Source organism: Meleagris gallopavo, chromosome 22 (genome assembly GCF_905368555.1).
Source record: "Meleagris gallopavo chromosome 22, MGAL_WU_HG_1.1, whole genome shotgun sequence".
In the NCBI taxonomy this organism is placed as follows: Eukaryota; Metazoa; Chordata; class Aves; order Galliformes; family Phasianidae; genus Meleagris; species Meleagris gallopavo.
This window is the reverse complement of record NC_139425.1, coordinates 5,579,271-5,607,034: the sequence shown is the minus strand read 5'-3', so window position 1 is coordinate 5,607,034 and position 27,764 is coordinate 5,579,271. Positions and strand designations below refer to the sequence as shown.

The following is a 27,764-nucleotide window of genomic DNA, read 5'->3' as shown; positions in this document are numbered from 1 at the left end:
GAGGGTATTCCTGGAGCTCTTACTTCTGTGCCACCCGTGTTTGCAGCTGAGAGCAGTGGTGCCCAGGCAATTCTGCTGTCATTACAGTGTCTGAGACTTACTTTGTCTGTTGAACTGCTGCTGCTGTCATTTAACTTAAAATACGAAAAATAAAAAATCAGCAGAGAAATTGCTAAATGAACAAGGCCCTTTTATTCATCTGAATGGTCTCAGTAATAAAAATGTTCTGAGGGGAAACCAGACCCCATCTGAGACAGGATTGGAAAGTGTTTCTTGCCAGAGAGCATTTAAAAGTTCTGTGTTTGTTTTTTTGGTTTTTTTTTTTGCAGTCATCATCAGCAAATCTATGACAACATCTGGGCTGAAAGAGCAAAAGGATACATCAAAGTCGACTGATGCACAAGCAACTTTAGTACGTACGGATAGTTTCAGCTAAGAGGGTTATCCAGGGTAAATGGCATTTGGCGATTTATTATATGTTGTTTTTAATAGGACTGCCATGACCATGCCTAGCACTTCTAGCCACAGCATTGTACCCCTGAATTAGAGACGACAGGCAGCTGCGTTCACTCAAATGAGTGAGTATAACAGGGTCTGAGAGCAGGTTTTACAGAGTCCAGCATTGTCTGCCTAAATCCCCTCCTGGGGGAGTCCAGCTGCCTTTGAAACTTTTCCTTCTTTGCTTCCCAGGTTTGAGTCTCTGATCTCCAGATTGTTTTCAATGCCTGTGAGCTAGAGATGGCAAGTTGCTTGGTTGGTTGCTAATGAAGCATACCGTGGTGTCTACCACATTGCAGGAAGATTTTGTAAGCTTGGCACCTGTTCCAGATGAAGGGAATTGATGGCATGGGCTGGAAATTTGTCTGTCTTCGGCTCAGCTTGAAATGTCTGAGGATTATCTCTATAAATCATGTATTCCAACAAATGCAGTGAGCAAAGCTCAACTGGGTTCCAGGTGTCCTGCAGATTTAGAGTGAATCTCTAGTTTCATGCCATGTATTTGCTGCTACATGCACCAGTCCTTTTGAGGAGCCGATCTGTAGCTCCCTTATTAAAAAGGCAGAGAAGTAGGATTTAGGCATTTTAAAACAGTAGAAAATGCTTTTACACATAACCAGGGAAGAGGATTTATTCTATAGGGACTGTAGAAGGTTCCCAAAGAGTCCTCACAGATAACAAGTCAATTTGTGTCAGGTATAAACAACACTAAATGGAGTTGTTTAGGTACAGCAGATCTGGCTGTCCTTCTCTTCCTTCATACCTTTTTTCTTAAGCTTACCAAGTGCAGACTCAAGCTGAAATTTTCCAGCCCATTCAATGAAGATTAAATGGTGGGGGTTTTTTTGTTATTGTTGTTGTTATTTTCTAGTTGAACAAGAAGTTTAATTTGAACCAAGGCTCCAAACAATTTCTTTTTCACTGAAAAATTACATTTTGCTTTAGGGTGGTTGATAAGCATTGTCCCTGCATGCCCAGTCACCCAAAGCTTAGGGCTTACTTGGATATGCAACATAGACATCACAGCAACCTGAGCAGAGGTTTGAAGTGAATTTCAAAACGCCTTGGAAGAACATTTTCACTCCTGAGCTGTGGAAACTTTGGGAAGGAATCTTTCCTGGTCATAAAGTTCCATGATTTATCCAGTGTTTCAATATTCATCGGAGCAAGAACACAAAACTGTTCTCTTACTAGTTTAAACAATTTATTACTTTAAAAATTCATCTAATTCTGGCAATTCTGTTAATCACCATGACTGCAAGCAAATCTGGCTTGCAGATGCAAGACTGCAGCATGGGTACCTTCTGCAGAGTTGAGAACTCTCATCTGGAAACACACCCTAATCTCAGTAAGTGGAAAGAGATTGTAACCTATAGCAGCTCTTGCCAGGAGCCTAAGGCACATATATGCCTAATTCAGGCACTTAAAATAAGACGTGGAGAAATTCAGACCTTCTTGCAAGTCAGTGAAGTTTTCCTCAGACTCTTGCTGTAGCACTGCGATCTGCTGTCACCTCCATGCTGAGTAAGCGGATCTCAATGTGCCACGGTAGCATTACAGCCTCACAGGTACATGCATGAGGCCCCATTCACAAGCATTTCCTTCTCACATTGGGTTTACATGTTACAAGCAGGTAAGATTGTTACTGAAAAGTTAATTACGCCTTCAAGCCAACCACAGAGCAAGTTAATGGGGTTTAGTGTTCCAGCCATTTTATAAAGCCCAATGGGAGCTTCAGCGTCACAAGTGTCCTAGTGGTTCCAACTGAGCTGATCAACACTGAGGAATAAACTGTTAAAGGTTTGGCAGTTTGATGTGGAGTAATACCAAAAAGACTGAACAAACTTCTCAACAACAGCTCAATCAGTTTAGGTCTCTTGAATTTGATAAATAGGACCTCTAGGCATCTTTCTATGGCAACAACTCTTTAGCAACAGTTAAAAAATTGCCTAGAGGAAAAAAAAAAAAAGTTATACCTCAAAAAAAAAGAAAAAAAAAAGAAATACAGATAAGGTTGATTTGTCTAATGTAATTCAGGGAGGTTGTGCTCCAAGGAGCACTCACCAGGCATCTGGACCAGGGATCATGCTGGTGCTCACCACAACTCACCTGTGGACGTGGCTGAGTCTCTTCATCATGGAGGCAGCAACACATGGGTAGGATTGCAGTTCCTCCTCACTTGGAGTCCGGAGGAGATGAGGGCAGCAGGTGCCCCTCAGAGCACACTGCCAGTGCTCACACACTTGATGGGTCTGAGGTACCCCTCTAGAGATCCCTCATTTGGATCTGGGAGACCTCTCTTTCCAGCTTGCTCTCCTATCTCAGTGCAATGTCTACCAATATCTACAACATAGTGGTATCTGCCACCATCCCCACACCACTTAGTGCACACAAATGCAAACCATTTGGAAGCCATGTGCTTTCAGTGGCTGTGCCACTCATTCTTTCCAAGCCTTGCTTGCTCTGTTTTCCTTGGTGAACGCTGCTCACATCTCCATGATTGATTGTGTTTGAATTTGATTGTTAAGTGTGCTGGGATGTTTGCATGAGAGGTGCTACATAAGCATAATTTGTGCTGTATTTTCTTTGTCTAATAGAAGATTAAGCTTGAAGTTGAAGATAGTTTTGGCCCTTCGCTGAGACACCATCCTTCAACTCCAGTGCTTTGAACTCTTCAGCCTCCTCTATTCACTGTCAGCTTAAAAAAGTATGCTTTGTTCCCTTGTGTGTCAGTGATGCCTTTGAAAGACAGCCAGGACAGAGCTGCAGCAGCTTCCCATCACAATGACCTGGATCCTGCCTGCCTCTGGTGGCGAGGGATGCTCTTCATGAGAGCATCATCATTGTTCTGTAGAACCAAGGGCTTCTCACCTGCGAGCAGGTGCTGCATTATTTACTAGACAAAAGCTAAATCAAGAAAAAGTTAAATCAAGAGACAGAAGAGAGAAAATGCTAATTCACAACCTGTGTGGCTGCTCAAATAAATGTGAAAGGTCTTCCCCAGTCTTGAAACCCCAGACATTTTGGAAAAAGTTACGGAAATCAGCCCTAGGTAATTTCCATACAGACTTCACTACCTCCAGACCCAGCATTAAAGCTTCCACAGGTCACACATCTCCCTTCAAACTCTGTTCAAATGAATAGAAAGGGAATGATCTTAGCTGAAGGGAATTTTCAGCATATTTGGTGGTTATATCCAAAGATCAAAATATTTGGGGATACGGGGCAAAATGTAATAAAGAACCAATTCAGTTTTCAGTGGCACAAACTCGACTAGTGCTACAAATTAATACCTACTGCTAAAAATATTTATATTTCTTTCTCTGCACAGACAGATTTCAACAGAGCAGACTAATGACAGGTTTGAATTTATGGAAGAGAATGGTCTGATGACCGTGGCCCGAGCATGGATTCAGAGAATCTGGTTTTAATTTGTAGCTCTGACAACCTCCCTCCACAGCCATGGGCAAGTTCCTTAACCTCTGTATTTCCATATCCTGTGTAGGAAATGGAAGCAGATATGTTTTCCCACTTCCTGAATTTCTTTCAGAGATGTTATAGAAAGGGATAATAACTGTCTGAAGAGCTTAAGAATAAGCAGAGCTGACAAAGGCGTGAAGTATTCTTTCTACAGTGAGAATTCAACAGCCCATTCATAGACAAAATGGGGATGAGATTGCACCTAAAATGTGCGTGTGATTAACTATATGTGCATTTGTGCATAAAGTGCTCTTTGTCATTCTAATCTTACCTGACCTCGTGGTGATACTTGACCTAGGCTGCATTCACCTTTTTGCACAGCACGTGATGCTCGCCTTTTGTGTTTGCCAAAGAAAATCCTTGCTCCCAGACACCTGCATACGTGAGTTAATTTGTTCTCACTGTGTCAGCTTTCGGTGGTAGATGCTGTGCATTTATTTTTTATTATTTTTTTATTTTTTTACCCCTGCACATTTGATGGATGGCACTCAAAGAAACAGTTACTGGTAAGCAACTCCTGTCCAGTCAGGTTCATATTTCTGCTTGTCACACGTGAGAAGTGTTATTTATTGTTTCTATATATTTGCTTTCTGTAATTATCAATCACAGATTAAACATCATGGAAAACTCACAACACTTTTCATGAAGTCCTTTGAGGGTGGCCCCTGAGCTACTGAGCAAGGCCAGCTGCATTTTATTATTGCTTTTTTAAAGGAAGAAGCTACAGTTTACTGGAACTGGTCAAATACAGGAAGAAAACGGCCTATACTTATTCAAATTCACAAATATGAACTTTTCAAACTTCACTAGTGCATTTTTAGCTCATATATTTACATTCAGATGTAAAATTTAGACCTGACTTTGTGTTGATTAACTGCAGGGACCACAGCTCCCAGTTCCACTTTCTTGACTGGATAACTGGCACAACAAACCTATGGCTAACCTGTGGCTATTTTAGTCAGATATATAATTACAGATATTAAATGCAAAGCTAAAAAATATACATACATAATATTTAATCTGTGCTTTACTGGTTTGGTTAATTATATAAGTGTCAGCTGGAAATGTGCCCTGAAAATTTCAATTTACCCTGAAAATAATCCCTACAGTAATGTTCTATAGATAAAAATAATAATTACCAACAAAAAAAAAAATCAAAGTGTACGTTGACAAGTCAGCGGACTGAGAATTGTCATAATCTCCGTTGTTTACATTAATATGTATATATATAGCAAATTATTTGTTTGGTTCCTTATCTATTCCCTATGCTAACCAAACTGAGCACCTCCTGCTCATCTCATTCGTGCTCTTACACAGTGGGCTGTCCCACATCCCAGCCTTCATCAGAAGGGGAATTGAGTTTGCCCAAAAGCTGCAGGTTTGTGTGACAGTCAGCCACAGATGGTGTCCAAAAGACAAGAGAGTAGAAGGACAGTAAGCATTAGCATGAAGCACTGAGTAATCGTTGGGATTGGGATGGTAGTGACATCACACAGAATGCACTTGCCTGATGGAGAAGCCAGAGCCATACCAGAATCCAGACTCCAAGTTATGATTTACCCCTGGTTTTCCCAAACAGGGCTCTTCCCTTTAGCATCTGCTGGAGTTTTCAAGTGCTTGCCTGTCTGTGGTGTGCAGCTCAGCCTGCCTTGCTGTGCAGAGATTGGCGTGATCCTTGCAGCTTCCCTAATGCATCTGATGGCATCCTACTAGCAGGCATGAGATGTTAGCAGAGCAATCACTGACTCACTCTGGCCCAGTTTCCTGATACGAGTGACAGAAACTGGCTGCTCTCACTGAAGATGCCCATCCCAGTCCACCAAACACAGAGCAACTCCCTGAACACTGGGGCCCAGTCTGCTCCTCACCAGGGTGGGGTGAAGGTGTGGAAGGTGCTCAGCCCCACTGAGAGATGCCTCCTGCATGCAGAGAAGCAGCTGCTAGGTCTCAGCTTGTTCTCAGAATAAACAGCTTTCCAGCATGTTTTTCCTCCTAGCTTTAATATCTGTAAAGAATAAGATTATAGCCAAATCCTGGTACTTTAAATCCAAGCATTTACCAGCTTCACTTAAAGCAGTAGGATTCTTTTCAGAAGTGTTTGTTTGTACAGTTCAAAGAAGCTACACTTCTTAAACATGAACCCAGCACAGAAGTGCAACTCAACCCAATCTCTATTGACACAATTCAGAACTAGGAATAAACACACAAGAAGTGCATCCTGCCTTAAAAACGCCTCTACAGGCCATTTCTTTAACACAGGTTCCAAAGAACTGGTGTAACCATTCTTACCCTGGTGTTGAGAAGGAAGCAGGACCCAGGCAGAGGATGCACTGTGCCGGGTGCCATGAGCAGCGTGGGTCCTGTCCTGCAGCAGCATTCCTTGTGCTCATCCTCAGGGACATCAACATCACTGCGGCTTTGAGTTCTGCTTCAAAGCTGTGGCTGGAACGAGGTTTCTGTAAACTTAGGAAAACAGGTAAATATTTGTCAGAGGCAATTAAGGTTCCTCATCACCTCAACAGTCATCTGTGTGGGATGGCCAGAGCAGCCAGCGGGCACGGAGCCTCAGTGGTTTGCTGAACCACTTCAGGAGGTGGACAGACACAAAGCACCACGGCCAGGAGGCTTTGCCCTCTGCACACGCTAAATTCACACAGACATCTCCTTCAGCTGCTGGATGGGGCAGAGAGAGTATCCTTGCACACACAGCAGAGAAGAAGAAGAGCAGCCCTGCTCCTAGTGCTGCTGGTGCTGTTTGAAGCCTCTTAGCCTGGTTACTCCAGATTAGCATCAGCTGCTCCTCACAGAGGCTGAGAGCACATCATGTCTCCCACATGTCACTGCAAGTTTTGGTGGTGAGCTCTGCAAGCCCTTGGTGTCATAAGACAGAAAATCATATAAAACTAGCATGAATTGGTAAAGTTCTACTTTCTGATGTCTTGAGGTGTCTAGTTTGGAAACAGGGCTCTGCTGTGAGCACCCCAAAGGTGCTCTCTGATCAGTACAGCACTAAAATGCCAGCTTAAATAAGAACAAAGAGAAGGGGAAAAAAGAATGAGAGGAGTGGTAGATAACAAAGCTGCAGAGGTGTGCAGTGAGGCTCCTTTCTGCAGCCCAAACCCAGCTACTGGTGACTGAGCCCCATGCTCTGCCACAGGCCTGGGGCAATGCCACGCTTCTGTCCTTTAGTCATGTGAAGACAAGCTGGAGACAAGCAGAGGCTGTAGGCAAACAGAAGAGGAAGCTCTGAGACTGTAATGGAGACAAGATGGAAGCCCCAGGGTGCCTTTCCCTTGGCTCCATTCCCAGCGGCACTGCCACCCTTGTATTTGTCCCGGGTTGCAGAGAAGCACAAACTCCTGCATGAGGACACATTTGGCTCTGAGCTCTTTGCCTCATATGACAAAGAGCCAGCTCAGCAGTACCACTTTAGCAGCAGAGCTGGCTGTGCCATGGTCACTTGCATGTGGTTTTGTTTGAGAGGGAGGACAAAGTTGCATAGAGTCCAAGACCCAGCAGCCTCCCCAGCTCCTGGCACAGACAAGGCCACACGCACAAGGTGCGATGGCATAAGGCACAAACCTTTGTTCCACTCCTGAGTGACACCCAGAACAGCTGATGAACTGCAGGAATCTGCCCATGTGCAGCATTTTGTACTTCAAAGCCTGACACTGGGAGTGGGGGCTCAATGCAGCTGCCAATGCCCAGGGCATCCCATGCGAGGTATTTAACCTCAGTACCGGGGTTTTCTGGGGTTTCCATGTCCATGTGTCCCCTGATCAGAGGAGAAGAGACCCCAAGGAGGATAGATCCATGCTGGCAGAGACATGGAATGCATCCTTCCCATTTTGGATGTGTTTAGTTAAGACTCATGTCACTTAGAGCTCCTGTCTCCGCATCTCCCCACAAATGCTTTGGATGAGAGCTCTGATTTCCATTCCTGTATACCTCACATATGTGCTTGGCTCGGCCTTGGGTTATTACACAGCAATTCAAAAAGCAGGAGGTTGCTTTTTGGCCAGCTAAGTGCACATGAGCCCCCAGTGTGCACGTTTTGTTAATAAACCGAAGACCAAGAGAGAGGAGGAGCAGCTGATGCCTGGGCTGCCCCATCACTGCCATCACAGTCCTGGCCGCCAGGGCAGAAGCTGCCCAAGCTGTATTTGCAGGGCAGCATGGCAGCATCAGGTGTTGAGGACTAAGGAAATAAAGCAGAAAGGATCATTTCCTCCTTCATTTTCTGCTTTCCCAACCATTGTCCTGCTTTGAGCAAAACGGTCCTTGCAAACATCTATGCCTCTGCAGTTGAACCTGAGAAATCTCTTGTCTAGGCAGGCAGAAATCTGATGGCTCAGCTCCAACCATCTGGACGTGGGAAAGCTTGGAAGCCCCATGAGAAAAGGGAGATTTCTTGGCAAAGATTCACAGTCAATCTTTATGGGAGAGTGGAGGGCTGGCAATAGCAGGTGGCCGTCAGGCTGCACCCATCCTGCTGGCACAAGCCAGGGAGACTCCAGGTGCTCAGGTACAGTAAAAGTGGGCAAAAATAGCTGGGAGTGGATTCATCTTCAGTGCCAGAAGCAGGCAGGTATCACAGCAATCCCACTGCCCTGGGAGCAGCTTGGTCTCAATGTATGGGTAGAGGCGGTGGGTGCAAGGGCCACCAGGGCACAGGGACAATCCAGCAGAGGAGCAACAGGAACAGATCTCCCTGTGCAGTCCCAAGAAACCTGCCTGTGAGCCAGTGCCAGGTGCTCCGTTTCTATCTTAATTTTGGTCTTGGAAAGAAAAAATTGCACAAGCTGAGTACACAGGGGCTTCAATCAAGTTGTGGCATACACCTGTCCAAGCAAGAAAATTACACAGTGAGGCTGCCAGGGTATCCTGAATTCACTGGGTGTGGGCCTTGGGGGCTGAGTCACTGTAGCCCCCAACAGCAGCACTGCTGGCACTAGGAGCTGCTGCTCAACCCATACTTCCATGCCCAGCATTGGTGCAGCAGCTGCAGGCAGTGGGGCTGGGGGAGGCACACCATGCTGTGGCATGGCCACCAGACACTGGGGGGAAAACAGCAGAAAATGCTCATGCTATGGAGGGTCCGATAGTGGCAGGGGATGGGGAGCTCCCACCAGGACACTTGCACCAGTATCATGGGACAGAGGCTGAATATTGTGGCTACACAAAAGGGCCAATGTGTTTCCTACCACTGAGCCCAACAGCTGAGCATGCAGACACCAAGCAACAAGCGCATTGAAACACTGCACAGAAATACCCCCTGTTGTGTTTGCAAGACTGATGGCATCCACAGCAAATTAACTATCTTTTGAGTGGTGCTGAGAGCAGCATCCGCACAGTCTGGTAAGTGGATTTCTAAACTTAGCACAGTTACTGTAAACTACACCTTTGCAAGAAACTACCGTCCGCAGTGTTCAACTTCAGAGACATTTATTTCTAGAGCCTGTGGAAACATTTCTCACCTTTCAAAGGCCCCAATTATTCCCTGGGGCTGGCAGAGCTCCCCAGCTCCATCTTCGTGGCATGGGGGAACCTTGGCTCCAGGTTTCACTGGGAGGTGGTTTCTGTAACCTCCCTATTTAGGGAAGAGATCACTTCAGATCCTGTTAGCCTAAGGGTGTGCGCTTTGGTGGAGGGTACTGGGACACCACTGCCTCAATGCCCCAAAGAAGTGGTTTGCACTTTACTCCACAAAGACTCCTGAGCTGTTAATACATCACCCCACAAGCTCTGGTAAATGCACATGGGCTGTCTTGCTTCAAGCGTTCTCTGCTTCCTGTAAATGGCATTGCAGTGGGATGGTTTGTTCTGTGCTCTGTATACTCAGATAACAGGCAGAGGGATTCAGTACCTATCAAATTTTATATCTGATGGAGAATCATAAAATCACAGAATCATTACAGTTGGAAAAGACCTCCATGATCTAGTCCAGCAGTTCACCTACCACCAATACTGCCCACTGTGTCATCAATGCCACATCTACCCTTTTCCTAAACACCCCCAGTCATGGTGACTCCACCACCTCCCTGGGCAGCTGTGCCACTGCATCACCACTCTTCCTGAGAAGTTTTTCCCAATTCCCAACCTCAGCCTCCCCTGGCACAACTTAAAGCCATCATCTCTCATTCCATCACAGTTACTGGGGAGCAGAGGCTGACCCCCACCTCACACAACCTCCTTCAGGGAGTTGCAGACAGCAATAAGGTCTCCCCTGAGCCTCCTTTTCTCCAGACTGAACCATCCCAGTTCCCTCAGCTGCTCCCCATCAGTCCCCACTGTGCTCAGACCCCTCACAGCCCCATTGCCCCATTCTGGACACGCTCCAGGCCCCGATGTCTGTGTGGCAGTGAGGGGCCCACAGCTGAGCACAGCACTCGAGGTGCGGCCCCACCAGAGCTGAGCACAGGGGATGATCACCTCCCTGTCCTGCTGGCTGTGCTGTTTCTGATACACATCAGGATGCTGTTGGTCTTCTTGGCCACCCAGGCACACTGCTGGCTCACGTTCAGCCGAGTGCTGACCAACATCCCCAGGTCCATTTCTTCCACACAGCTTTCCAGCCACCTGCCCCAAGCCTGTAGCAATGTGTGGGGTTGTTGTGACCAAAGTGCAGGACCCAACACTTGGTCTTGTTGAACTTCATCCTGTTGGCCTCAGCCCAGAAATCAGCCTGCCCAGGTCCCTCTGTGGAGCCTTCGGGTGGATCAACACTTTCCCCCTCTCGGTGCCACCTGCACCTCTTTACTGAAGGTACACTCAATTCCCTCATCCAGATCATCAATAAAGATATTAAACAGGGCTGGCTACAATACCAGCTCTTGGGGAACACCACTGGTGACCTGTTGGATTTAACTCCATTCACCACCACTCTCTGGGCTCATTCCTCCAGTCAGTTTTCTACCCTGCAAAGAATGTATCTGTGCCAGGCATGGGCTGCCAGCTTCCCCAGGAGAATGCTGTGGAAGACAGTATCAAAAATTTGCTGAAGTCTGGGTAGACTATTTGAACAGCCTTTCCCTCACCTGCCTGGTGGAAGCCCATCCCAGTGTGATGTGCCTGTGTTCTGGCCATGAAGGGCAGCTGGGAATTCATTCCACAGCTGGATTGTTGCCTTCTGCACCCCTCCTTCAGGGTTCAGCCCGGTTCAAAAGGACCCAACATTCTAAGGAGATGCTCCTAATTAACCATAAGGACAGCTTTGAAGTCCTAAGGCTTTGGGATCTATCTCTGTCTTAGATAGGGGGCACGCTGACCAATTCAGTGTGAAATCTTGGCTTCACAAAAGCCTGGAGGAACTGAGGAGCATGGTCTGGGCATTACCAGGATGCTGACATCTCCCTGCCAGAGGAAATGACAATAGGGATGCTTTGGAGGAGCCATTTTTAAAATGTCAGTCCTGAAGAAAACACTTAGGTGACAGTTTAGCTGTGTGTTCCCTTCTAAAGTTCACAAATAAAAGTGTGAGAGATCAGCTTGGGTTTTCTTATCATGTAAAATATGGAGATCAAATCTTCCAACCTCTAAGTCAGAAGGAAAACTCCTTTCCATGACCCAGGAGGAAGAAGCTGGCTTCTGATGTGTTTGACCACTGCATGGCTCTGGAAATGCAAGAAGCTGTCAAAGTCCTTCTTCCTGTTCTGCCAGGGTCAGCACCAGGGCAGCCTTGCTTTGCTGCCGCTTTTCTGGTGAAGAGCAGAACCACTTCCCTGCATTGCCCTCCTCTGAGCCCAGGGGTGCCAGGCAGGTCTCAGCCCCAGCCTCACCCTACTCCATCCTGCATGGAGGTGGCCCCACTGCTACCTCTACATGTGGCTGCTGGAGGATTCCCAGAGCCACAGCCCTGGGACACTTGGACGTGCCTGAGGAGCCCTGCTATGCGCATCAGCCCTAAAATTGCCGGTGCGCATCCTTGCCGAGACAGCAAACCCAGTGATTTATCTCTTTTCTTTCCCTTGATGCACATTAAAACGAGTTTGCCGGCACTGCTGCTGCCTCCAGCTGAATGCGTGTGCTTCTTGGCTCCCCGCACACTGCTCTCCACAGATGCCGTGTGCTTTGGCAGCCAGGCCAGTCTGGGCTGCAGGATATTACGCCTGGCAGGGACACAAACCCCTCCAGTTCCTGGAATTCGGATTGTCTCGCAGAGTGCTGATTAAGCAGCACTTTCTCTCTGCGCTCAGGGCAAACCCCCTGTTGTCCCCAAGCAGGGCTGCTTGCAGTTCAGCTCCTGCACAACAGCAGGAGTACAGCAGGTCCACCTTCCCAGGCCATTGCACCAATGCACATCAAATCAGGGAAACAAGAGCTATTTCCTCAAATGCACAGCTTTGCAGCCCATGGCATTGCATGAGCATTCGCTATGCAGGGCTCTGTCTTTTGTGAAGTAATAAATCACTGAGAAAGCCTCCCCATAAAGTAGCCCTAATGCCTTTCTTAGGCTAGTTGCTGTCAGATGCAGAGGTTGGCTCCATAGGGTGCAGGTTGGAACATTCCTCCAGCATATATCTCCCACCACCCCACAGGAGAGCAAATTCCACAAAAACTTGAGCAGAGGCAAAAATGTGCACAGGAGAATATTCCAGCAGAGTCCCAGAGCAAGGAGAGGCTGCACTGGTAAGCACACCTCTGTGCTGGGGTGCTATTCCCACTCCACATGTGGCTGTGGTGCTCCTCAAGTCCCCGTGTCCCTAGGGTTACAGTGTGGTTGCTGGGGATGCTCAGACTGTGCCAGGCTTCTTGCCTTCCTGCCCTGCCACTGTGGTTATGGGCGGTTTGCATCTGCGTTGGGAAGGCTTAGAGCATCCTGCATTGCAGGGATCCAATGTTGCTGTGAACAAGCACAACAGCCACCAAACAATGGTCCCTGCAAGCATCTTTTTCTTACCCATTTCTCCTGCCTGAGCAGCAGCTTCCCCCCAGTACACAGTGGTCTCAGTGCAGCCAGCGGCTGCAGCAACCCCAGGGTCACTTCCACCCAGCACTGGGGTGAGGAGTCACTTTGGCAGCCAGTGATCACTCTGTCAGCCTTTGGGAACAATGCTCAGGATGCTGTAGGAAAACACACCTGCTGCTGCAGAATGGTCCGTGCAGGACAGCTGCCAGAGGGACACATGCACCCCAGTGACAGGTGAGCAGCATCCCACCCCAGGAAGGCACACTTCTGCCATCAGCTTGCACAACACCAGGGTCTCCCCTGGTCCCCTCATTGCTCTGCTGGGGCAGAACCCCTCTGTGCCTGCGGGGTTTCCTGACCATCGCTCCCCATCCAGACCCAATGGGGGATGTGAGCAGGGGGGCACATCGCAGGAAATCTTTCCTTGTAGCTATCTCATAACAAACAACAACAACAACAAACACCACTGAAACGAGCAGCTTTCCTGCCTGCCAGAGCACCAGCAGAGCTGTGCTGGCTTCTCCCTCCAGCAGCGCGTGGGGCTCAGCAGCGGCTGCGTGTGCAAGAGGCGTGCACCGAGAGCCGGCTATAAACCGCCCGGCAGAGCTCTCCCCAAACCTCAGCACGTTCCCGGGGGGACGAGTTAGGATGCAGTTTCTGCGTCACGCTGCCGTGGGCTGCCCGCCTCGCCTGGGTTAAATCTCTGGCACACGTGTCCAGTGCAGGTTGTTTGCAGAGGTTGGCCCCGCGCGGTGCCGGGCTCGGCTGCGCTCGGCTCCTTGCTTCAGGTATGTGGGGTGAGAGCGGGGATGCGATGGCTGAAGGATGAGCAGATTCCAGCGTTTCCCTTTTTATTTTTTATCCTGGTTTTGTGGTGGTTTATTTTTCTTTCCCCCAAGAGAGGGACTCAATAGGATTTCTTTCTGTTTTAAAACTTGCTGAATTGTTTGTTTTCTTGTTTTGTTTTGTTGTTTTGTTTTGTTTGTTTGTTTGTTTGTATCTGTGCTTTCTGTTTTGTTCTGGGGGTTTTCTCACCATACAAATGTTGTGGGGGGACGGGGCAGGCTCTCACTGTGCCCCTCGGGAGCTCTGTGCAGCAGGTAGGTGGGATAGATGAAAACTGGGACAGATCCTGCACTGATGTCTCTTAAAAGAAACAAGAGAAGGAATTCCGCAGACATCTCCCTGCTGCTCACAGTGTTACTGTGCCAAGCCAGCAGGAGCTACAGGTTATCAGAGCTTCATTTAAAACACTTATTTTGAAAAGGACAAAGGAAGCTATAGGAGTTGGGCTTGATGATCCTTCTGGGTCCCTTCCAACTTGGAATATTCTACAATTCTATCAGTTCCTTCTTGTTTGGAGCAATGGGATTTGCATGAGCAATGCAAAGCGAAGCAGTGCAGGTCATGTTTTCTCTTCCAGCACCACGCTCCAGGAGAAGGGACGGGAGATCCACGCTGCAATGCCGCTGCTGCACTTGCACCTCTGCTTCACCAGCATGCTCTGCTGGCTGGCCCACGAGTCCAGCTCCTTGGTGCTGCCCAACGCCACCGAGCTCCTGTCCCTTCCTAGCAGCACAAGGACGGGTCCAGCTCCAGGTGCAGGGATGCCCCGGAGCCGCCGCCGCCGGTACCTGTCCCCCCGTGACATGAATGCCATCCTGGACTACCATAACCAGGTGCGGGCGCAGGTGTCCCCCCCCGCTGCCAACATGGAGTACATGGTGAGTGTGCATTGCCCGTGCCCGTTGTGTTGAGGCTCAGTGCCTGTCCTGGAGATATTATGCATCCCAGGTGTGGGACAGAGCGCTGCATGCCCAGAGCTTTCCTCCAGGAGAGAGGTGGGAGTGGATGCTGGGTGTGCCCGCTGCATGCCATATTAAAGCTGGGGCAGATGTGGGTCCCTTATCTCTCTGCCCCAGGGCTGGAAGTGGGGTTTTCCCACTGTCCCAGCAGTGCAGGGAGCTACCGGCCTCACTCGTGTCTGCAGGTGTCCCGGGAGACCCTGCAGCAGAGAGCAGAGCTGCTGGCATCCCTGCAGTGCCCTCGGGCATGTGGGTGGGTCTGGACCAGCTCCTAGCAGCCTGAAGCACCCCAGCGCGCCCACCCTTCCTCTAGCATGGGCCATGAGTTCCTGAGATCTCCTGGAGCTTCCATGCCTCCAGGATGTGCTTCAGGAGCCCCTGACCTGCAGAGCTGGCACAGCTGCTGGTCCAGGGACAAATACACTCCAGTGAGAGGGTCACCAGCATCCCATTCCAGGAAGGAACACCTTCACCATCAGCTTGTCCTCCTTCATCTCCTCACTGTGCTGCTGGGGCAAAACTCTTCTGTGCCTTAAGGATTTGCTGCCCACAGCTTAATATCCAGATCTTTTGAGAGATATGAGCAGAAGGACACATCCCTGTGAATCTTTCCTTGTAGCATCTCATTAAAAAACAAAACAAAACAAACAAACAAACAAAAAAAACAACCAGCAGCCACAGAGAGGCATTCCTGCCTGCAAGCTCTGTGCCAGACACCCAGAGCATCCTAAGTGCCTGCCTGCCAAATAACTCTCCCGGGCATGGCTGAGGCTCATTCCCCACGTACTTCAGGATGGGTGAGGAAGCTTTAAATAATGCATGAAGGAAGCAGCTGTCCCAGCAGCAGAACAGGAGCAGCTCCGCGGTGTCCCTCTGAACACAAGGAGCGGATTTCTCCTCTTGCCTCCCCCCAGCAGGCCAACCCTCTCCTGCCCTTCCCCTTTCCCCTGCCAGGTGTGGGATGAGCGGCTGGCCAGGGCGGCGGAGGCGTGGGCTGCACGGTGCGTGTGGGAGCATGGCCCCCCCCAGCTGATGAAATACGTGGGGCAGAACCTCTCCATCCACTCGGGCAGGTAAGAGAGGGTGGGGAGCCGGGTCCCCCCACGTTCAGCTTTTAGACGCGGGCACAGTGTTCATGCAGTGGGATGCCTGATGACACCACAGCCTTCCCATGGCAGGTACCGCTCCGTGGTGGACATGGTGAGGTCGTGGCACCACGAGCAGCAGCACTACTCCTTCCCGCATCCCCGTGAGTGCAACCCCCGCTGTCCCTCCAAGTGCAGCGGCTCTGTCTGCAGCCACTACACTCAGGTGAGAGCCCTGGCTCCCCGCTAAGCAGGAGGTCTGAGTCCCTAATTAGAGTGGGTGGGCATCTGCACTGCAGTCCTGTGGAAGAGGATGAGATTCCCCAGGGCAAACGCACACCGGACCTCATGGCACTTGGGGCTGCAGCTCTGCTCCCTGCACACACTCAGGCCTGGGATCTTGCTTCCCTCTGGATCGATCCCGGCAGATTGGTCCAAGAGCATTTTTCCCTCTGTTTCTCCTCATTATCCCACTAACACCTCAGAGGCTGCGAAGAGAAAAAAAACAAACAGCCCCTTCCCGCCTTGGCTGGCCATGAATCATCTCCTGCATGACAGAGTGGCTTTTTAGCACTGCCTGGCCCCATGAATGCCCCCCTTCATCCCACAGCACCTCCAGCCAGAGCTGGAAGCCTCCCGCTGCCCCCCTGCCTCGGGCCGACCCCTCTGGTGTTTGCACGAGTGTCTGGAGCACAGCTGTGCCCGGGGCTGTCTGGGCCACAAATGTGCAAAATGCATGTTTATAGGGAGAAACAGCCTCCAGCGGCTTTAGGAGGGGCCTTTCTCCTTCGGGTCTCCTCGGGAGGGGTTTCACCTCCCTGTGTCCAGGCTGGCAGCGCTTCAGGGACAGCTCTGGGGATGCGATTGGGTGAGCTGGAGACATGACCCAGACTTGGCTGCTCCTTTAACTCAGACAGTGCATCACAGCACGCTGCAGCACAGAAAAGGGACATCGAGAAGTGGGTGTTTGAGCAGCGCTGGGGTGGGCATGGCACCGCACCTGGGCGCTTTGGGCCAGCTTGAATTTGCCTCCCAGACCCAGCGGGGCTGACCATGCTGTGTCCCACACAGATGGTGTGGGCCTCCTCCAACAGGCTGGGCTGCGCCCTACAGGCCTGCAGCAACGTCCATGTTTGGGGCAGCACGTGGCGCCGCGCCGTCCTGCTCGTCTGCAACTACGCCATCAAGTAAGTGGGCGCGGGCAGCCGGCCGTGCTTGGGGCTGTGCAAGGGGCGATGCTCCTTCTCCTCTCCTCTCTTCCCAGGGGCAACTGGATCGGGGAAGCACCGTACAAGATAGGGAGGCCATGCTCAGCCTGCCCACCCGCCTACGGAGGGGTCTGCTCCAACAACATGTGTTTCACAGGACTCAAATCCAATCAAGTGAGCTGGTTTTAGGACGGCGGCAGTGCTCCACGTCCCCCTGCTGCACCCCATGGGGACAGGGGCAACAGGATTATTTATGGCACCACGATGCTTTTGTCCCCCCCAGCCCAGCCCTCCCTGTGCTGCTTTAGGCTTTAGGCAGGACACAGAGCCTGCTTTGGCCCCAGTGCTGCCACTCTGGGGGTTCTTTTTGGACAGCCCCTGGGACCGCTGCCGTCTGCAGCTGCTTCATACCTAGGGGGCACTGCGGGTGCTGGGGGCACACGGGGCTGGCGAGGCCCTGCTGTGCAGGGCTGGGTGGGAGCCATGCAGTGACCAAACTGTCCCTTTGGGACAAGCGACCGGAACCCAGTGTGCCATCCCTGCATGTGCCCCCCCAGATCTGCCCCCCCACCCAAATAAAGCAGTCTGGAGACCCAAGTGCTCGTGTCTGTCCTTCCTTGTGACATGGAGCTATGTGCTGTGTTTTGGGGTAACCCCAAATATCAGAAATGTCCAGGAGCCCTCAGCAGGGCTGCAAGCATGTGAGATGCTGAGCACTTTGCTCCATCGTGTGGGAGAAGCCAGCAATGCTGTGACACCGGGCACTGCAGGGACACTGGTGCTAAAATGCCAGAGGGTTATGGCTCAGGACTGTGCCCTATCCACAGTGCTGGGACTGGCAAGAGATGGGGCAGGAAGGGACCTCCAAGGTGCCACCACCTACCCGCATCTGCCAGTGGCTTGGATTTCTTCCAGACTTGCCTTTCCCACACTGCTGTGAAGGTCTTTAGTCTGGCATAGAGAAAACAATGGGGCTCAGACACAGCCCGGGCTGCTGGGGGGCAGAGCAATGCCTCTAGACTGGCAGGGACAGGTCAAGGTGGGCATGCTGGTGAGCTCAGACAGCCCTGCTCCTGCAGAGTGCATCTCAGGAGGAAAGACACCAAGCAGCGTGCTCCCCCATGGAAGCCCCTTAAACCTCTCTGCAGGGATCTGCCCCAATCTGGGGTCTGCATCTACACACCTGGCGAGCAGGAGGTCATCAGGCATCCTTCTGGTTGTGCAGTCCAGCAGGGAACACAGATGTCCAGGTGACCTGTGTCCGGGTCACCGCAGGCCATTGCAGGTCCCCCCACAAACCCCACAAATGCAGCCAGTTTGCGCCGCTGCTCCCTAAGCACAAACAGATTATCATGCAAAGACACCATCAGAAACAGAGAGTGCAGGGGGAAGAATTCAGGGAGTGGAGATGGGGAGGGAGGTGGAAATGTCCCACGCCAGCCTTGTGCTCTGAGTACGACCCTGCATCCCACTGCTACACATCCCTAAGTGACCCCCTGGTTTTGCAGTGAGAGGACAAGCCCCGAGTCCTGTCCCTTGGCTGGGCTGTACCCCAGCACACACCAGACCAGCTCAGCTCATCCCCAGCCAGGGGCCACGTGGTTTCACCTGCTGCCTGCCTTTCTTCTCCATCGCATTCAGTGACTACAAACCTCTCAGTGTCCAGGCACAGCAATACCACAGCTCATCCCGTCCTCCCCGCAGCAAACCCCAGCCTCTGCTGCCCCAGCCTTGGCACCGGCTGGAAGCAGGAGCCCCGAAAGAGTACAGTAAAAGCCATGTTTGAGTTTCTAGCTTGGCAGCAGTTACTATAGCTACAGCGACAGCACCTTGCAGATTGGTTTCCATAAGAGCTTGGTTACTATTTAACATCTCCACCCACATTAGCCCTGATTAAGCGAATCAATAAGATAACAAGAGAGGCAGGTTTTCTCGCCCTGCCTCTCCGCACTCTCTCCTGCCTTCACCTAGTTCCTTAGAAATACATTTTCATTTATTTATTTTACTTTTTTTATTTTTATTTTTTATTCCTACACTTCCTCTGCTTTTCGCCCCAAGTCCCCATAGCGGTACCCGGCGAGACATGGTCAATGTAAGCACCCAGCTAAGCGCTAAGATGGAGGCTCCATATGGTGAGTACAGCGATCCACCGCCCGCGCTGCCGCCCGGCTGCTCGCGGGGAGCGGAGCTGCCAGGGGACGGCGGCACCCGGCCCCAATGCCCCACCACCCACTGCTCCACCACATGCAAAGTCTGCGACGGAGGCAGAAAAAGGGTTCTTTTTTCTTGTTTGTATGTATAGATAGAGGTATATATATATTTTCTTTCACTCTGCCGGGTGAAGGAAGAAGGAAGAAGGAAGGTGCTGGAGGGAGCAGAGCGAGGCTGACTTGCTTGCAGAGGGGCTGCTTGCATTGGATAGGGAGAGGGTTCTGGCACAAGTCATGCAGTCTGCAAGCAGTTGGTGTGCTGCCCCAGGTCACAGAGCCAGCCTGGAGGCAAAGGCTGTGTGTTCTGCAGTGTGCCCTGGCTGTGGGAGCAGGGACGGTGCCCACCAGTGCTACTGGCCGGTGCAAGGGGATGGATTGGGGTGATGCTGAGGAGGGCTCCCAGAGGGGATTTTAGTGCCTGAGCAAATGGCAGCCTCGAGGCTCTGTGGTGCAAGGCACCAGGCAGCACGCTCTGCCCCGGGTGCCAGGGCAGCCCCAGGTTGCTGCTCTCAATTGGTGGGCTGGATGCCAACTGCCAACTGCCACGTGCCAAATGCAAGTGGACACCAGGGGAGAGAACCCCCTGCCAAGGTTGTCATCACTCTGCTGTTACCCACTGCATTCAAAAGCACCTGTGCTGCAGCTTCTCTGGGAGTTTAGGGGCCAGGGCTGGTACAGACCTGTGTGACCTGGGAATCCCAGACCCCAGGGTGCAGAGCAGGGGCCCAGCACATGAGGTCTCATAGTTATGGTGCTCTCTGTCGCATCTCCACTGTTCTCTTATCACATCTCTGTGGCTCTCTTAGCACTTCCTTGTGACTCTCTACCACATCCCCGCAACTTTCCATCACATCTCTATGCCTCTCCATCACACCACCATGCCTCTCCTTGGTCTAATTTGGCATTCTGCTCCTCTTCTCCCTTGCCCCATCCCAAGCACACAGCCCCACCAGCTTGTGCTCCAGCTGCCTGATGTGCTGCAGCAGAAGCCTCAAAAGGCCTTGCAGTTCTCCCAGGCCACCTGCCCATGAGTTGCTCATGGCCATGTTTTGGGTGCTGGTGCCTCTGGTTCCAGGCCTGAGAATGCTTAGCCTTGCTCCCTTTATCTCCAAAGGGAAGACTGGCGATATCCCTGCTCCAGGGACAGCCCTAACTCAGTCCCGTGCTGGAGCCCATTAAGGGGGGTGGAGGGGAGGACATGTTTCATTCAGGACTTTCCAGACTGCTTTGTTTTTTGGTTCAGAATGCTCCCATCTTGACACACAGCTCCACGGTGGCACATTGCTCATCAGCAGTTCAGTGGTCCATGCCCCATCTCAATGGAATTGCATCCCTGGGTTGAACTGGGCTGAGCATGGTATGGAGAACTACAGAGAACAGAAGAAATGTAACATCTATGAAGCCCTTTGCTTTACTCATTTTTGCCATGTTGCTAATGTCTTTGTAAATCCTCAGCATGCAGGAGCTCTGGGGCTGCTGCCGTCCTACAGGAGCCAGCAGCAGGGTGGGAGCTCTCAAATAAAAGCAGGCTCAGAAAAATGCTCAGCTTTCTATCTAGTTGGTGCAGCTGGTGATGATGTGTCCAGCTGGTGCCGCTTTGGCAGTGTGCGAGGAGACATACAATGAAGGCTGTGAGTGAGAGAAACAAAGGCTGGGTACCCATGGGAGAGAAAGGGGCTCTGCCCCTGGGGTCACAGTGGAATGGGATGCTGATGCTCATTTCAGCAGAAGGGGAGGCACAAAGGACATGGATGTCACAGCCGTGGGATGTGACAGCACAGTGTGAGGTGGCGGGTCTGAGTGTCCCCAAACCGGATTGTCACCTGCCCTGCAGAATAGAGCCATCCACATTTCTGCAGTGAGATGGCCCCTGCAGACTGCTGATCCTCAAAGAGCTGAACAAACTGTTGGATCAGTTACAATTAAGCTGTGACATCCGTTTGCTTCTTGCTCTGGGCAAGCAGCTGTTTGCCAGCCTTGGTACATTGGTGATCTCAAGCATGGGCACGTACACATTGCCAGTGTGAACTGTGCTGTGGACCGGACTGAGGGATGGCCATGGGGTGAGCCGGGCGCTGCAGGGCAGCTTGGGAAGGATGGCTGCACATCCCACCTGCACCTCTCCCCATGTGTTTCGGTGCACAAACAAAGGCGTGCTCCATGCAGGCACAGCTCACACGTCTGTCCTGGGGCCGGGCTGCCGAGCTGGGGCCTCGCGAGGGGGAGATAGAAAAATAATAATAAAAGAGAAAGACAGGCCTCCCAGGCTGCAGCAAGAGGAGACTCAGACTGTTGGCAGAAGGAGGGGAGTCCTCATAAACTAAACGGGTGAAAAAGTTATCCAAATAGAGGTGGAGGAAGGGCTGGCGGGGCGGGGGCATGTTCAGCATCCTCACTAGCACCCGCCAGGGGCTGCAGGACAGAGAGGGGTGTGGGCGTGCTCAGGATGCAGCTGCTCTTCTCTCTGCTTTTATCCTCCTCCTGATGAGACTGCAGCAACCAGGGCAATTGCCCTGAACCCCAGCATGGCCAGCACCGCTCCAGCATACTTTGGGAGCAGCTGGCAGCACCAGGGATGCCTTGCCCTGGTGGTTTCAGCAGGCAGCAGCGCATAATTGGGGCGAGCTCAGCAAAGCTGCTTTGGAAACCAGCTGAAAAATGCGAGACGTCAGAGCTGCTCAGGCATTTCGGTCAGATGTGGTGAATAATTTCTGCTGAAGAACAGAAAAGCAGGCAGAATTTCTAAATATTTTTGCTTTTCCCTGTGAAGTAACTACTTTTCACTGCAAAATGGATTTCATTTTTCATAAGCTTCCATTAGATACAACTCAAAATGAGCGTTTTCCCCCTTAACTCACGTCAGCTACTTCTCAATACCTCTGTTTATTTCTTGTCCATTGCATGAGGGCTGCAGGGTCTGCTGGAAGCTGGGACAGCTTTTGGCTTCTGGTGGCCGTAATGTTGGTGCTGGGGGGGGCATTTATAGGGACCAGAAGCAGCTAAGCAGGATCTTGCAGCAAGCAGTGGGAAGAAGGAAAAGGGATGATCAATTAGCTGCCCTGGTTGGATCTAGAGAGCTGTTTGCTGGAGCCTGGTGGAGTTCCTCTGGGCACAGCAGAGCTGGGGATGCTCCCAGCACACCAAGAAGTGCCACTTCCTCTGCTCCAGGGCAGCAGCACACCTTGTCCTCAGCTTTGCTTGAGAACATGACAGTATTTTCTATGAGGCAAAGAGAACAGAAGCACTACTGTATGGTTCTATTTGCAGCAGGAGCAGGGCCAGAAGTGCTGGGGTAGTTCATAGGGCAGAGAGGGTTTGTGGAGCACAGTGAGTGTCTGGAAGTGTCAGGGTTAGAACATGGCAAAATGCTGCAAAAAAAAAAAAAAAAAACACCGACAACTGTGTTTGGGCTCCTTCTCTGTTTGCTTTCCTCAAATATTCAAGCAAACAAGTTTCCTGGCAGAAATATTTGTGGAAATAACAAATGTTGCAGGATTTTCATAGAAGGCAAACTTCAAGGCATTGGCTGTATTGTGAACCCAGATCTGATGGCTCAGCTCGCCGGTATTGGGCAGAGGCACCACATTCCCTCCGGGGCTCCCGAGCTCAGCCAGGAGCAATCACTGCCAGGAATGGCTCATGTCCAGCTTCAGCCTGAGCATCAACAGAAATCACCCAGGAAATCCCCTCAGGATAAGTAAGCCTGAAAATAATAATGCTCGAGAAGATGCCCCAAAGCTTCACAAGAAGCAGCTTCCTACAGAGCTGTGTCTATGGAAAGGCACCAGTGGGTTCGCCAGACCAGAGTTCCCATCCCAAAACGCTGCAGCCACTAGAGGGACTCCAGCTGCATCCTGTGGGGCCAGGAGCCCCAGTACCAGGGTGGGTGGGGACCATTGCCATGGACCCTCGGGGGCCCACAGCATGGGCACAGCCAGTGCTGGCATCTTCCGTAGGATGAGGAGCGGAGGTGAGGAACGTGTGAAAGCACAGGTTACCATGCACAGGACATCTCCATGACAGTGGTCCGGGATCTCTGACACTTCCTCCAGACATCCAAGCTGTTTTTCATACCAGTTGTCATCACAGCCCTGTGAGGTCTCTGAGGTCTCTCCCCTCACCTTGCTCATCCCACCCCAGCTGGCCAGGGCGCAGCTCTCCCAGCACCTTCCTCACAGCTTTGACCACATATATACCCCAAAACTCACCTGTAGGCTGTGTGGCTTGGCGCCCAGCACTGAGCACAGGCACCCAAACCCCCCAGTACAGGACAAGTGGGTACCTTTCACCTGGCTCTGCACAGCAAAGCTGTCCCAGCCATGGGTGTGTGCGAGATTTTATAGGTGATAACCCCTGGGAAAGTGGGAAATGCGAGGAGAGCTGTACACTCAGCTTCCTGGCATGGCTCAACGTTCTGTATAAGAGAGCCAATGTCAACAGATAGCCCTGAAGGAAGGAGCAAAACCAAATACATGGGCACTTCTCAGAACAAGAGCTGTAAAACCTGCGCAAACCTGAACAAGTGGCACGACGCTCTTTTTATGTGGTCAGAATCAATAGTCGAGCCCACTCAACATGTTTGCTGACACACACACAGCAGCATTTATGGCCCAGCGTCGTAACGGAGCCTGTGGGGCTCAGCTCCATGTGCCACGCTCGGCCATCTCTTTCCCTTTCGCTCTGATGGGATGCTGGGAATTCTGCCCCGTGGCAGAACCTCAGTGCCCCGTGGCAGAACTCGTGTCCCAGCTGTGCTCAGGGGGTGGTGGGGCCGAGGCTTTGCCATACAAGGACATCCTGGTGGAAGCTGAGGTTTGTGCTGCCGCAGGTGTGTGCCAGCGTCTGCCACCGGCTGGGAGAAACCTCTGTGTACCCGGGTGTGTCCCTGTTCCAGGCGTGGAAACCGATGGGTGAAGGGAGGTATCACGGGGTTACAGGCAGTTCAGCCCCAGCCCTGCCTCCAGGCAGCGTCTGTGGCTGCTCTGGGCCCACGTCTGTCACTGTGGGGCAGGGTGGGACCCCTGCTGGGGTCATAGAATTGTAGAGGTTGGAAAAGACCATTAAGATCCTCAAGTCCAACCCCAACCCAGCCCACCATGCCCCCTAACCCATGTCCATCAGTGCCACATCTTCATGGTTCCTAAACATATCCAGGGACGGTGACTCCTGCACCTCCCTGGGCAGCTGTGCCGCTGCATCACTGCTCTTTCTGAAAATAAATTTACCTAAATCTCCAACCTCACTGCTCCCCTGGAGGGGCTCTGGCCGCCCCTCTGGTCCCGCATCTCCTATCGAGTGCACTCCTGAAACCTCAAAGCCAAACTGAATCTGCCTCTCATCTCCAGACAGCGCCTTCTGTTCGTAGCAAAGTGTCACTCCTGGTCCACAACTCACCAGGAGCCTTCTGGCAGCTCCTGGCAGCTGTGTGTGATCCCAACGAACTCAGATGAGCCCCAGGCAACCCTGGATGGGAGCAGAGACTCGCAGAGGTGGGACAGGGACAATCTAGTAAGGATTTTTTGCCAACTTGACTTGTACCTTTGAGATGGCACTGAGAGGGATTAGAGATTAGGTTTTTATGTCTTTTGGCAGTTGGAAAATCCCTTCTTTCCTGGTGGGCTCAGCCATGGTGCAAGGCACAAGCGGGGATCTTGCTCACTGAAGGCTCAGGTTGTCTGGGACATGGAGTCCCTCATTCCCATCAAGGGGAACCAATCTGCAGAGCTTCTCTCCAAGCCTCAGCCCCGTGAGCTTTCAAGGTTCCAGTTCTTTAGGAGAGGACTGGGGGCACGGGGCAGCAGAGCTCCAGCAGTGCTGATACCAGGGATAGTTTGAATCTTAGGATTCAATGCCCTGCAAGCACAAAGCTGAAGGCTGCCCAGAGAGGGGGCATCCCACGTGCAGCGCCCACCTGCCGGCCCATGTAACGCCGTGCCTGTGTGACTGGGAGCTGACACAGAGGTTGTTTCTCAAGGATATCAGGTTATGGGTATTTATATAGAAACACTTTAAAGTGAAAGCTCCCAGCCTCTCCCCACAAGGCCAGACCCGCTCCTGTTGTTAAACGCGCTCAGGCACATTTGCAGTCCAGCCTCCAAAGCTGCATGCAGGATCAGGCAGCCCTGCACGCAGGGACGCTGCAGCAGGACAGAGCCCAGAGCGAGGGCAGCTCTGCAAGGTGGCCCTGGGAGCCCTGAGCACTGCTGTGGGCACCAGGAATGGGGCACAGACCCAGAGCCACCTTATAATTCCCTTCCGGGCAGCGGCCAGAACCCTTTAAAACCTGCAGCTCTGCTACTGCTCCCCATCAAATCTCATTGTGACCAGCATTAAGGGATTAGCCGATCCCACACCAGCTCCCACTCGGGCATGGCTCTCTCCCCGCAGCCCGCCGGAGGGTCTCCAGCTGCACGGCCCTGCGCAAGGCTGAGACTCTCTAGCTCTGCCCATGGAGCTGAGCGGTGGAAGATGAATGGCAGCAGATGCCACCCACTCCGGGCAACAGCAGGTACCCACCCGCACGCTGGCCTTGTGCTTTGTGCCCCACCATCCAGGGGGACATTGGTGCTGAGGAATGGGGGGAGAGCAGAGGTGGCTGGTTGCCTGCAGCTTATTCTGGGGTGCTGTCATTTGGGCAATTCTCGCAAGCAGGGTTTGTGCTCATAACAGCTGCATGTCCTGAGCCACTGTGCCATGAGATGGGCTTCCCGTGCCGGGGGAGGCACGCAGTGGGAGCTGCTCCCAGCACATACCTGCACCTGCATCAGCTGGTGATTGATTTAGAAAAGCTTATGGCTTTGGCATCCATGATATGTTTACTAGAAATGGTTCGTTTCCTCAAACGATGTCGTTTATGGTCATAATATATTTTAATTTCTTTATGGCTGAAGAGGCCAATGGCACTGAGCCATGCAGGAGTGCTAAGAGAGAAATAATAACGTTATTCTCTCTTGGAGACACAGGTCAAATACTTAAAGCAGAATTAGCAGTTTGTCATGCTGCTTGTTAGCAGTGGGTGCTGCAGTGTCCTGGCAGAGGGGCTTTGGGGACTGTTGAGATGAGCAGTCCCCTCCCCTGGGCTGCCCACGGTGTGCACAACTTGCACGTAGAGCATTCAGGCACGGCCACACCTTGTGTGCTGCTGCAGCCTTTCATTTCCGTGGCAGTAAGCAGGAGTGCTGCAGAGGTGACTGCCGTGGTGTCCATGGGCTGCAGGTGCCACCAGAGAGCTCCTGCTGGTGGTTCCTCCTGTTTGCTCCTCTGGCCGTTGTTCTGCTAGAAGACTGAGGACATCAGGGACTGCCCAGGTTATTCAGTCACACTCTTGTAGAGAGAAAAGCCATTTTCTTTTGACTCCAGAAACTAGAAGCTCTCAAGTTTTAACTCACCACCACCTATACCTCTTCTAAAATCCAACCACAGCTCCCACCTCTGTCAGCCCTTGTCCTTCCAGCACTGCCTCCCTTCACACACATGTGGCCCTTTCCTCACATGTTCCCCTAGGAGGGCAGCTCGAGCACTCAGGCCCATCGGGTTCAGCACGATGCTTCTCACCCTGAGGAACTCTGAGCTGGAATGCCCGTCCTCTGAGGATGCGGGGTCAGAGCTTCCCTGCACTGCCCTGCTGCTGCCTGCAGCTCTCCCGTCAGTCCCAGAGCAGCTCTGCAGCTATTTGCCCTAATTCCATGAGCTAAAAAGGGCCGATCCTGCAAGCCCCAGCAGTGCCTGGAGGTCACCAGCAGGTGCTGATGAAATTCACCTTCGCAAAAAGATAAAAAAAATCCAAAAAACAGAAAAGAAAGGTAAAACTTGCTGTGTAACCTTTGTTGATTTTGGCTGTTCTCCTCAGCCTATTTCTCCACCAGCTGGAATGACCCCAGGCCGTTACACGTGTATAAAGAACATCAGGTATCAAGTCAATGAAACAGAGGGCCATGGCTGCCCATTGCTCCCTGCAGAGCACAGAGCGCTGCAGGAAACCTAGCAGCAAACTTGCTCTCCAGCACCACTGCTTCTTCTCCACGCCTTCTGTTCCCCTACAGATTGGGGCTGAAACTGCCAGATTTGAGCTGAGCACCTGCTGACACACAGCAAATCCGAAACACCACAGAGCAGCTCCACACTGGAGCTTCTCTTGACTTCCTCCCAGATGGGCAGCAGCCTACTGGGAAAGCTTCTGGGTTTCTGTTCGGTTGTGTTTGGGATTCAGTGCAGTGCTCCCAGCTGACAGGGCTTCAGGTGAGGGAGCAGGGACCAGAGGTGGAAGCTTTGACTTGGGCTGAGCTGCAGTCTGCAACGTGATGGGACAGGATGAATGCAATAGTCCCTCTTGCTTGTTCTCATGGTGCGATTTTGCATAAAAACACAGCAGCCAGATTTTCAGGTACACACTTGTGGCTCCCAGCGCACCAACACTGTTCTCAAGGGCTGCAATGCAGCCAGAGCGATTGCAAATACAAACCAGCTAAGCAAATGTTCCAATGTTTCTGAGAGCAGCTGCCATCCTGAGAGCAGCTCAAACTTTCTTTGTTTCTACTGTCCTTGCAGAACAACAGCTCCCACGAGTAACA

The 27,764-nt window shown here is 51.6% G+C and overlaps 2 protein-coding genes and 2 long non-coding RNA genes across 9 annotated transcripts in view; 2 read left to right on the top strand and 2 right to left on the bottom strand.

The window, feature by feature from the left end:
- Positions 1 to 165: 165 nt before the first annotated feature.
- LOC116217378 (uncharacterized) overlaps positions 166 to 27,764 on the bottom strand; it is a 29,287-nt gene continuing 1,688 nt past the window's right edge. Inside the window, exon 2 of the long non-coding RNA XR_014887807.1 lies at positions 166 to 6,441. This is a non-coding gene — a long non-coding RNA (uncharacterized LOC116217378). The remainder of the gene's footprint in view (positions 6,442 to 27,764) is intronic.
- Positions 10,513 to 18,902, bottom strand: LOC146542956 (uncharacterized). Of its 4 annotated transcripts, XR_014887806.1 has the most exons (4): positions 18,637 to 18,802; positions 18,168 to 18,316; positions 17,868 to 17,935; positions 10,513 to 17,765 (listed from the first exon to the last, which is right to left on the bottom strand). It is a non-coding gene; the product is annotated as an uncharacterized LOC146542956 (long non-coding RNA). The 4 variants fall into 4 exon arrangements; XR_014887805.1 differs by having other exon boundaries at positions 17,868 to 18,316; positions 18,637 to 18,803; XR_014887804.1 differs by having other exon boundaries at positions 10,513 to 17,935; positions 18,637 to 18,800.
- On the top strand, positions 14,350 to 17,181 carry R3HDML (R3H domain containing like). Its single transcript, XM_019622150.2, has 5 exons — positions 14,350 to 14,610; positions 15,646 to 15,764; positions 15,870 to 16,002; positions 16,848 to 16,963; positions 17,041 to 17,181. The coding sequence occupies exons 1-5, from the start codon at positions 14,350 to 14,352 to the stop codon at positions 17,171 to 17,173; spliced, it is 762 nt and encodes a 253-aa protein (XP_019477695.2). The 3' UTR covers positions 17,174 to 17,181.
- The window catches only part of HNF4A (hepatocyte nuclear factor 4 alpha), a 29,577-nt gene continuing 20,725 nt past the window's right edge, over positions 18,913 to 27,764 (top strand). For 2 of the 3 annotated variants that reach the window (XM_085241919.1, XM_085241918.1), the window contains exon 1: positions 18,913 to 19,116. In XM_085241919.1, coding sequence (XP_085098045.1) covers positions 19,068 to 19,116 — 49 coding nt within the window. In that variant the 5' untranslated portion in view covers positions 18,913 to 19,067. Of the gene's footprint in view, positions 19,117 to 20,483; positions 25,703 to 27,764 lie in introns of those variants that run through there. The other variant, XM_085241917.1, reaches the window with a different exon arrangement.

Coding starts and splice junctions, on each gene's coding strand:
- R3HDML (XM_019622150.2), top strand. CDS start 14,350: ATGCCGCTGCTGCACTTGCACCTCTGCTTCACCAGCATGCTCTGCTGG. Junction 14,611..15,645: donor CTGCCAACATGGAGTACATG/GTGAGTGTGCAT, acceptor TTCCCCTGCCAG/GTGTGGGATGAGCGGCTGGC. Junction 16,964..17,040: donor GTCTGCAACTACGCCATCAA/GTAAGTGGGCGC, acceptor CTCTCTTCCCAG/GGGCAACTGGATCGGGGAAG.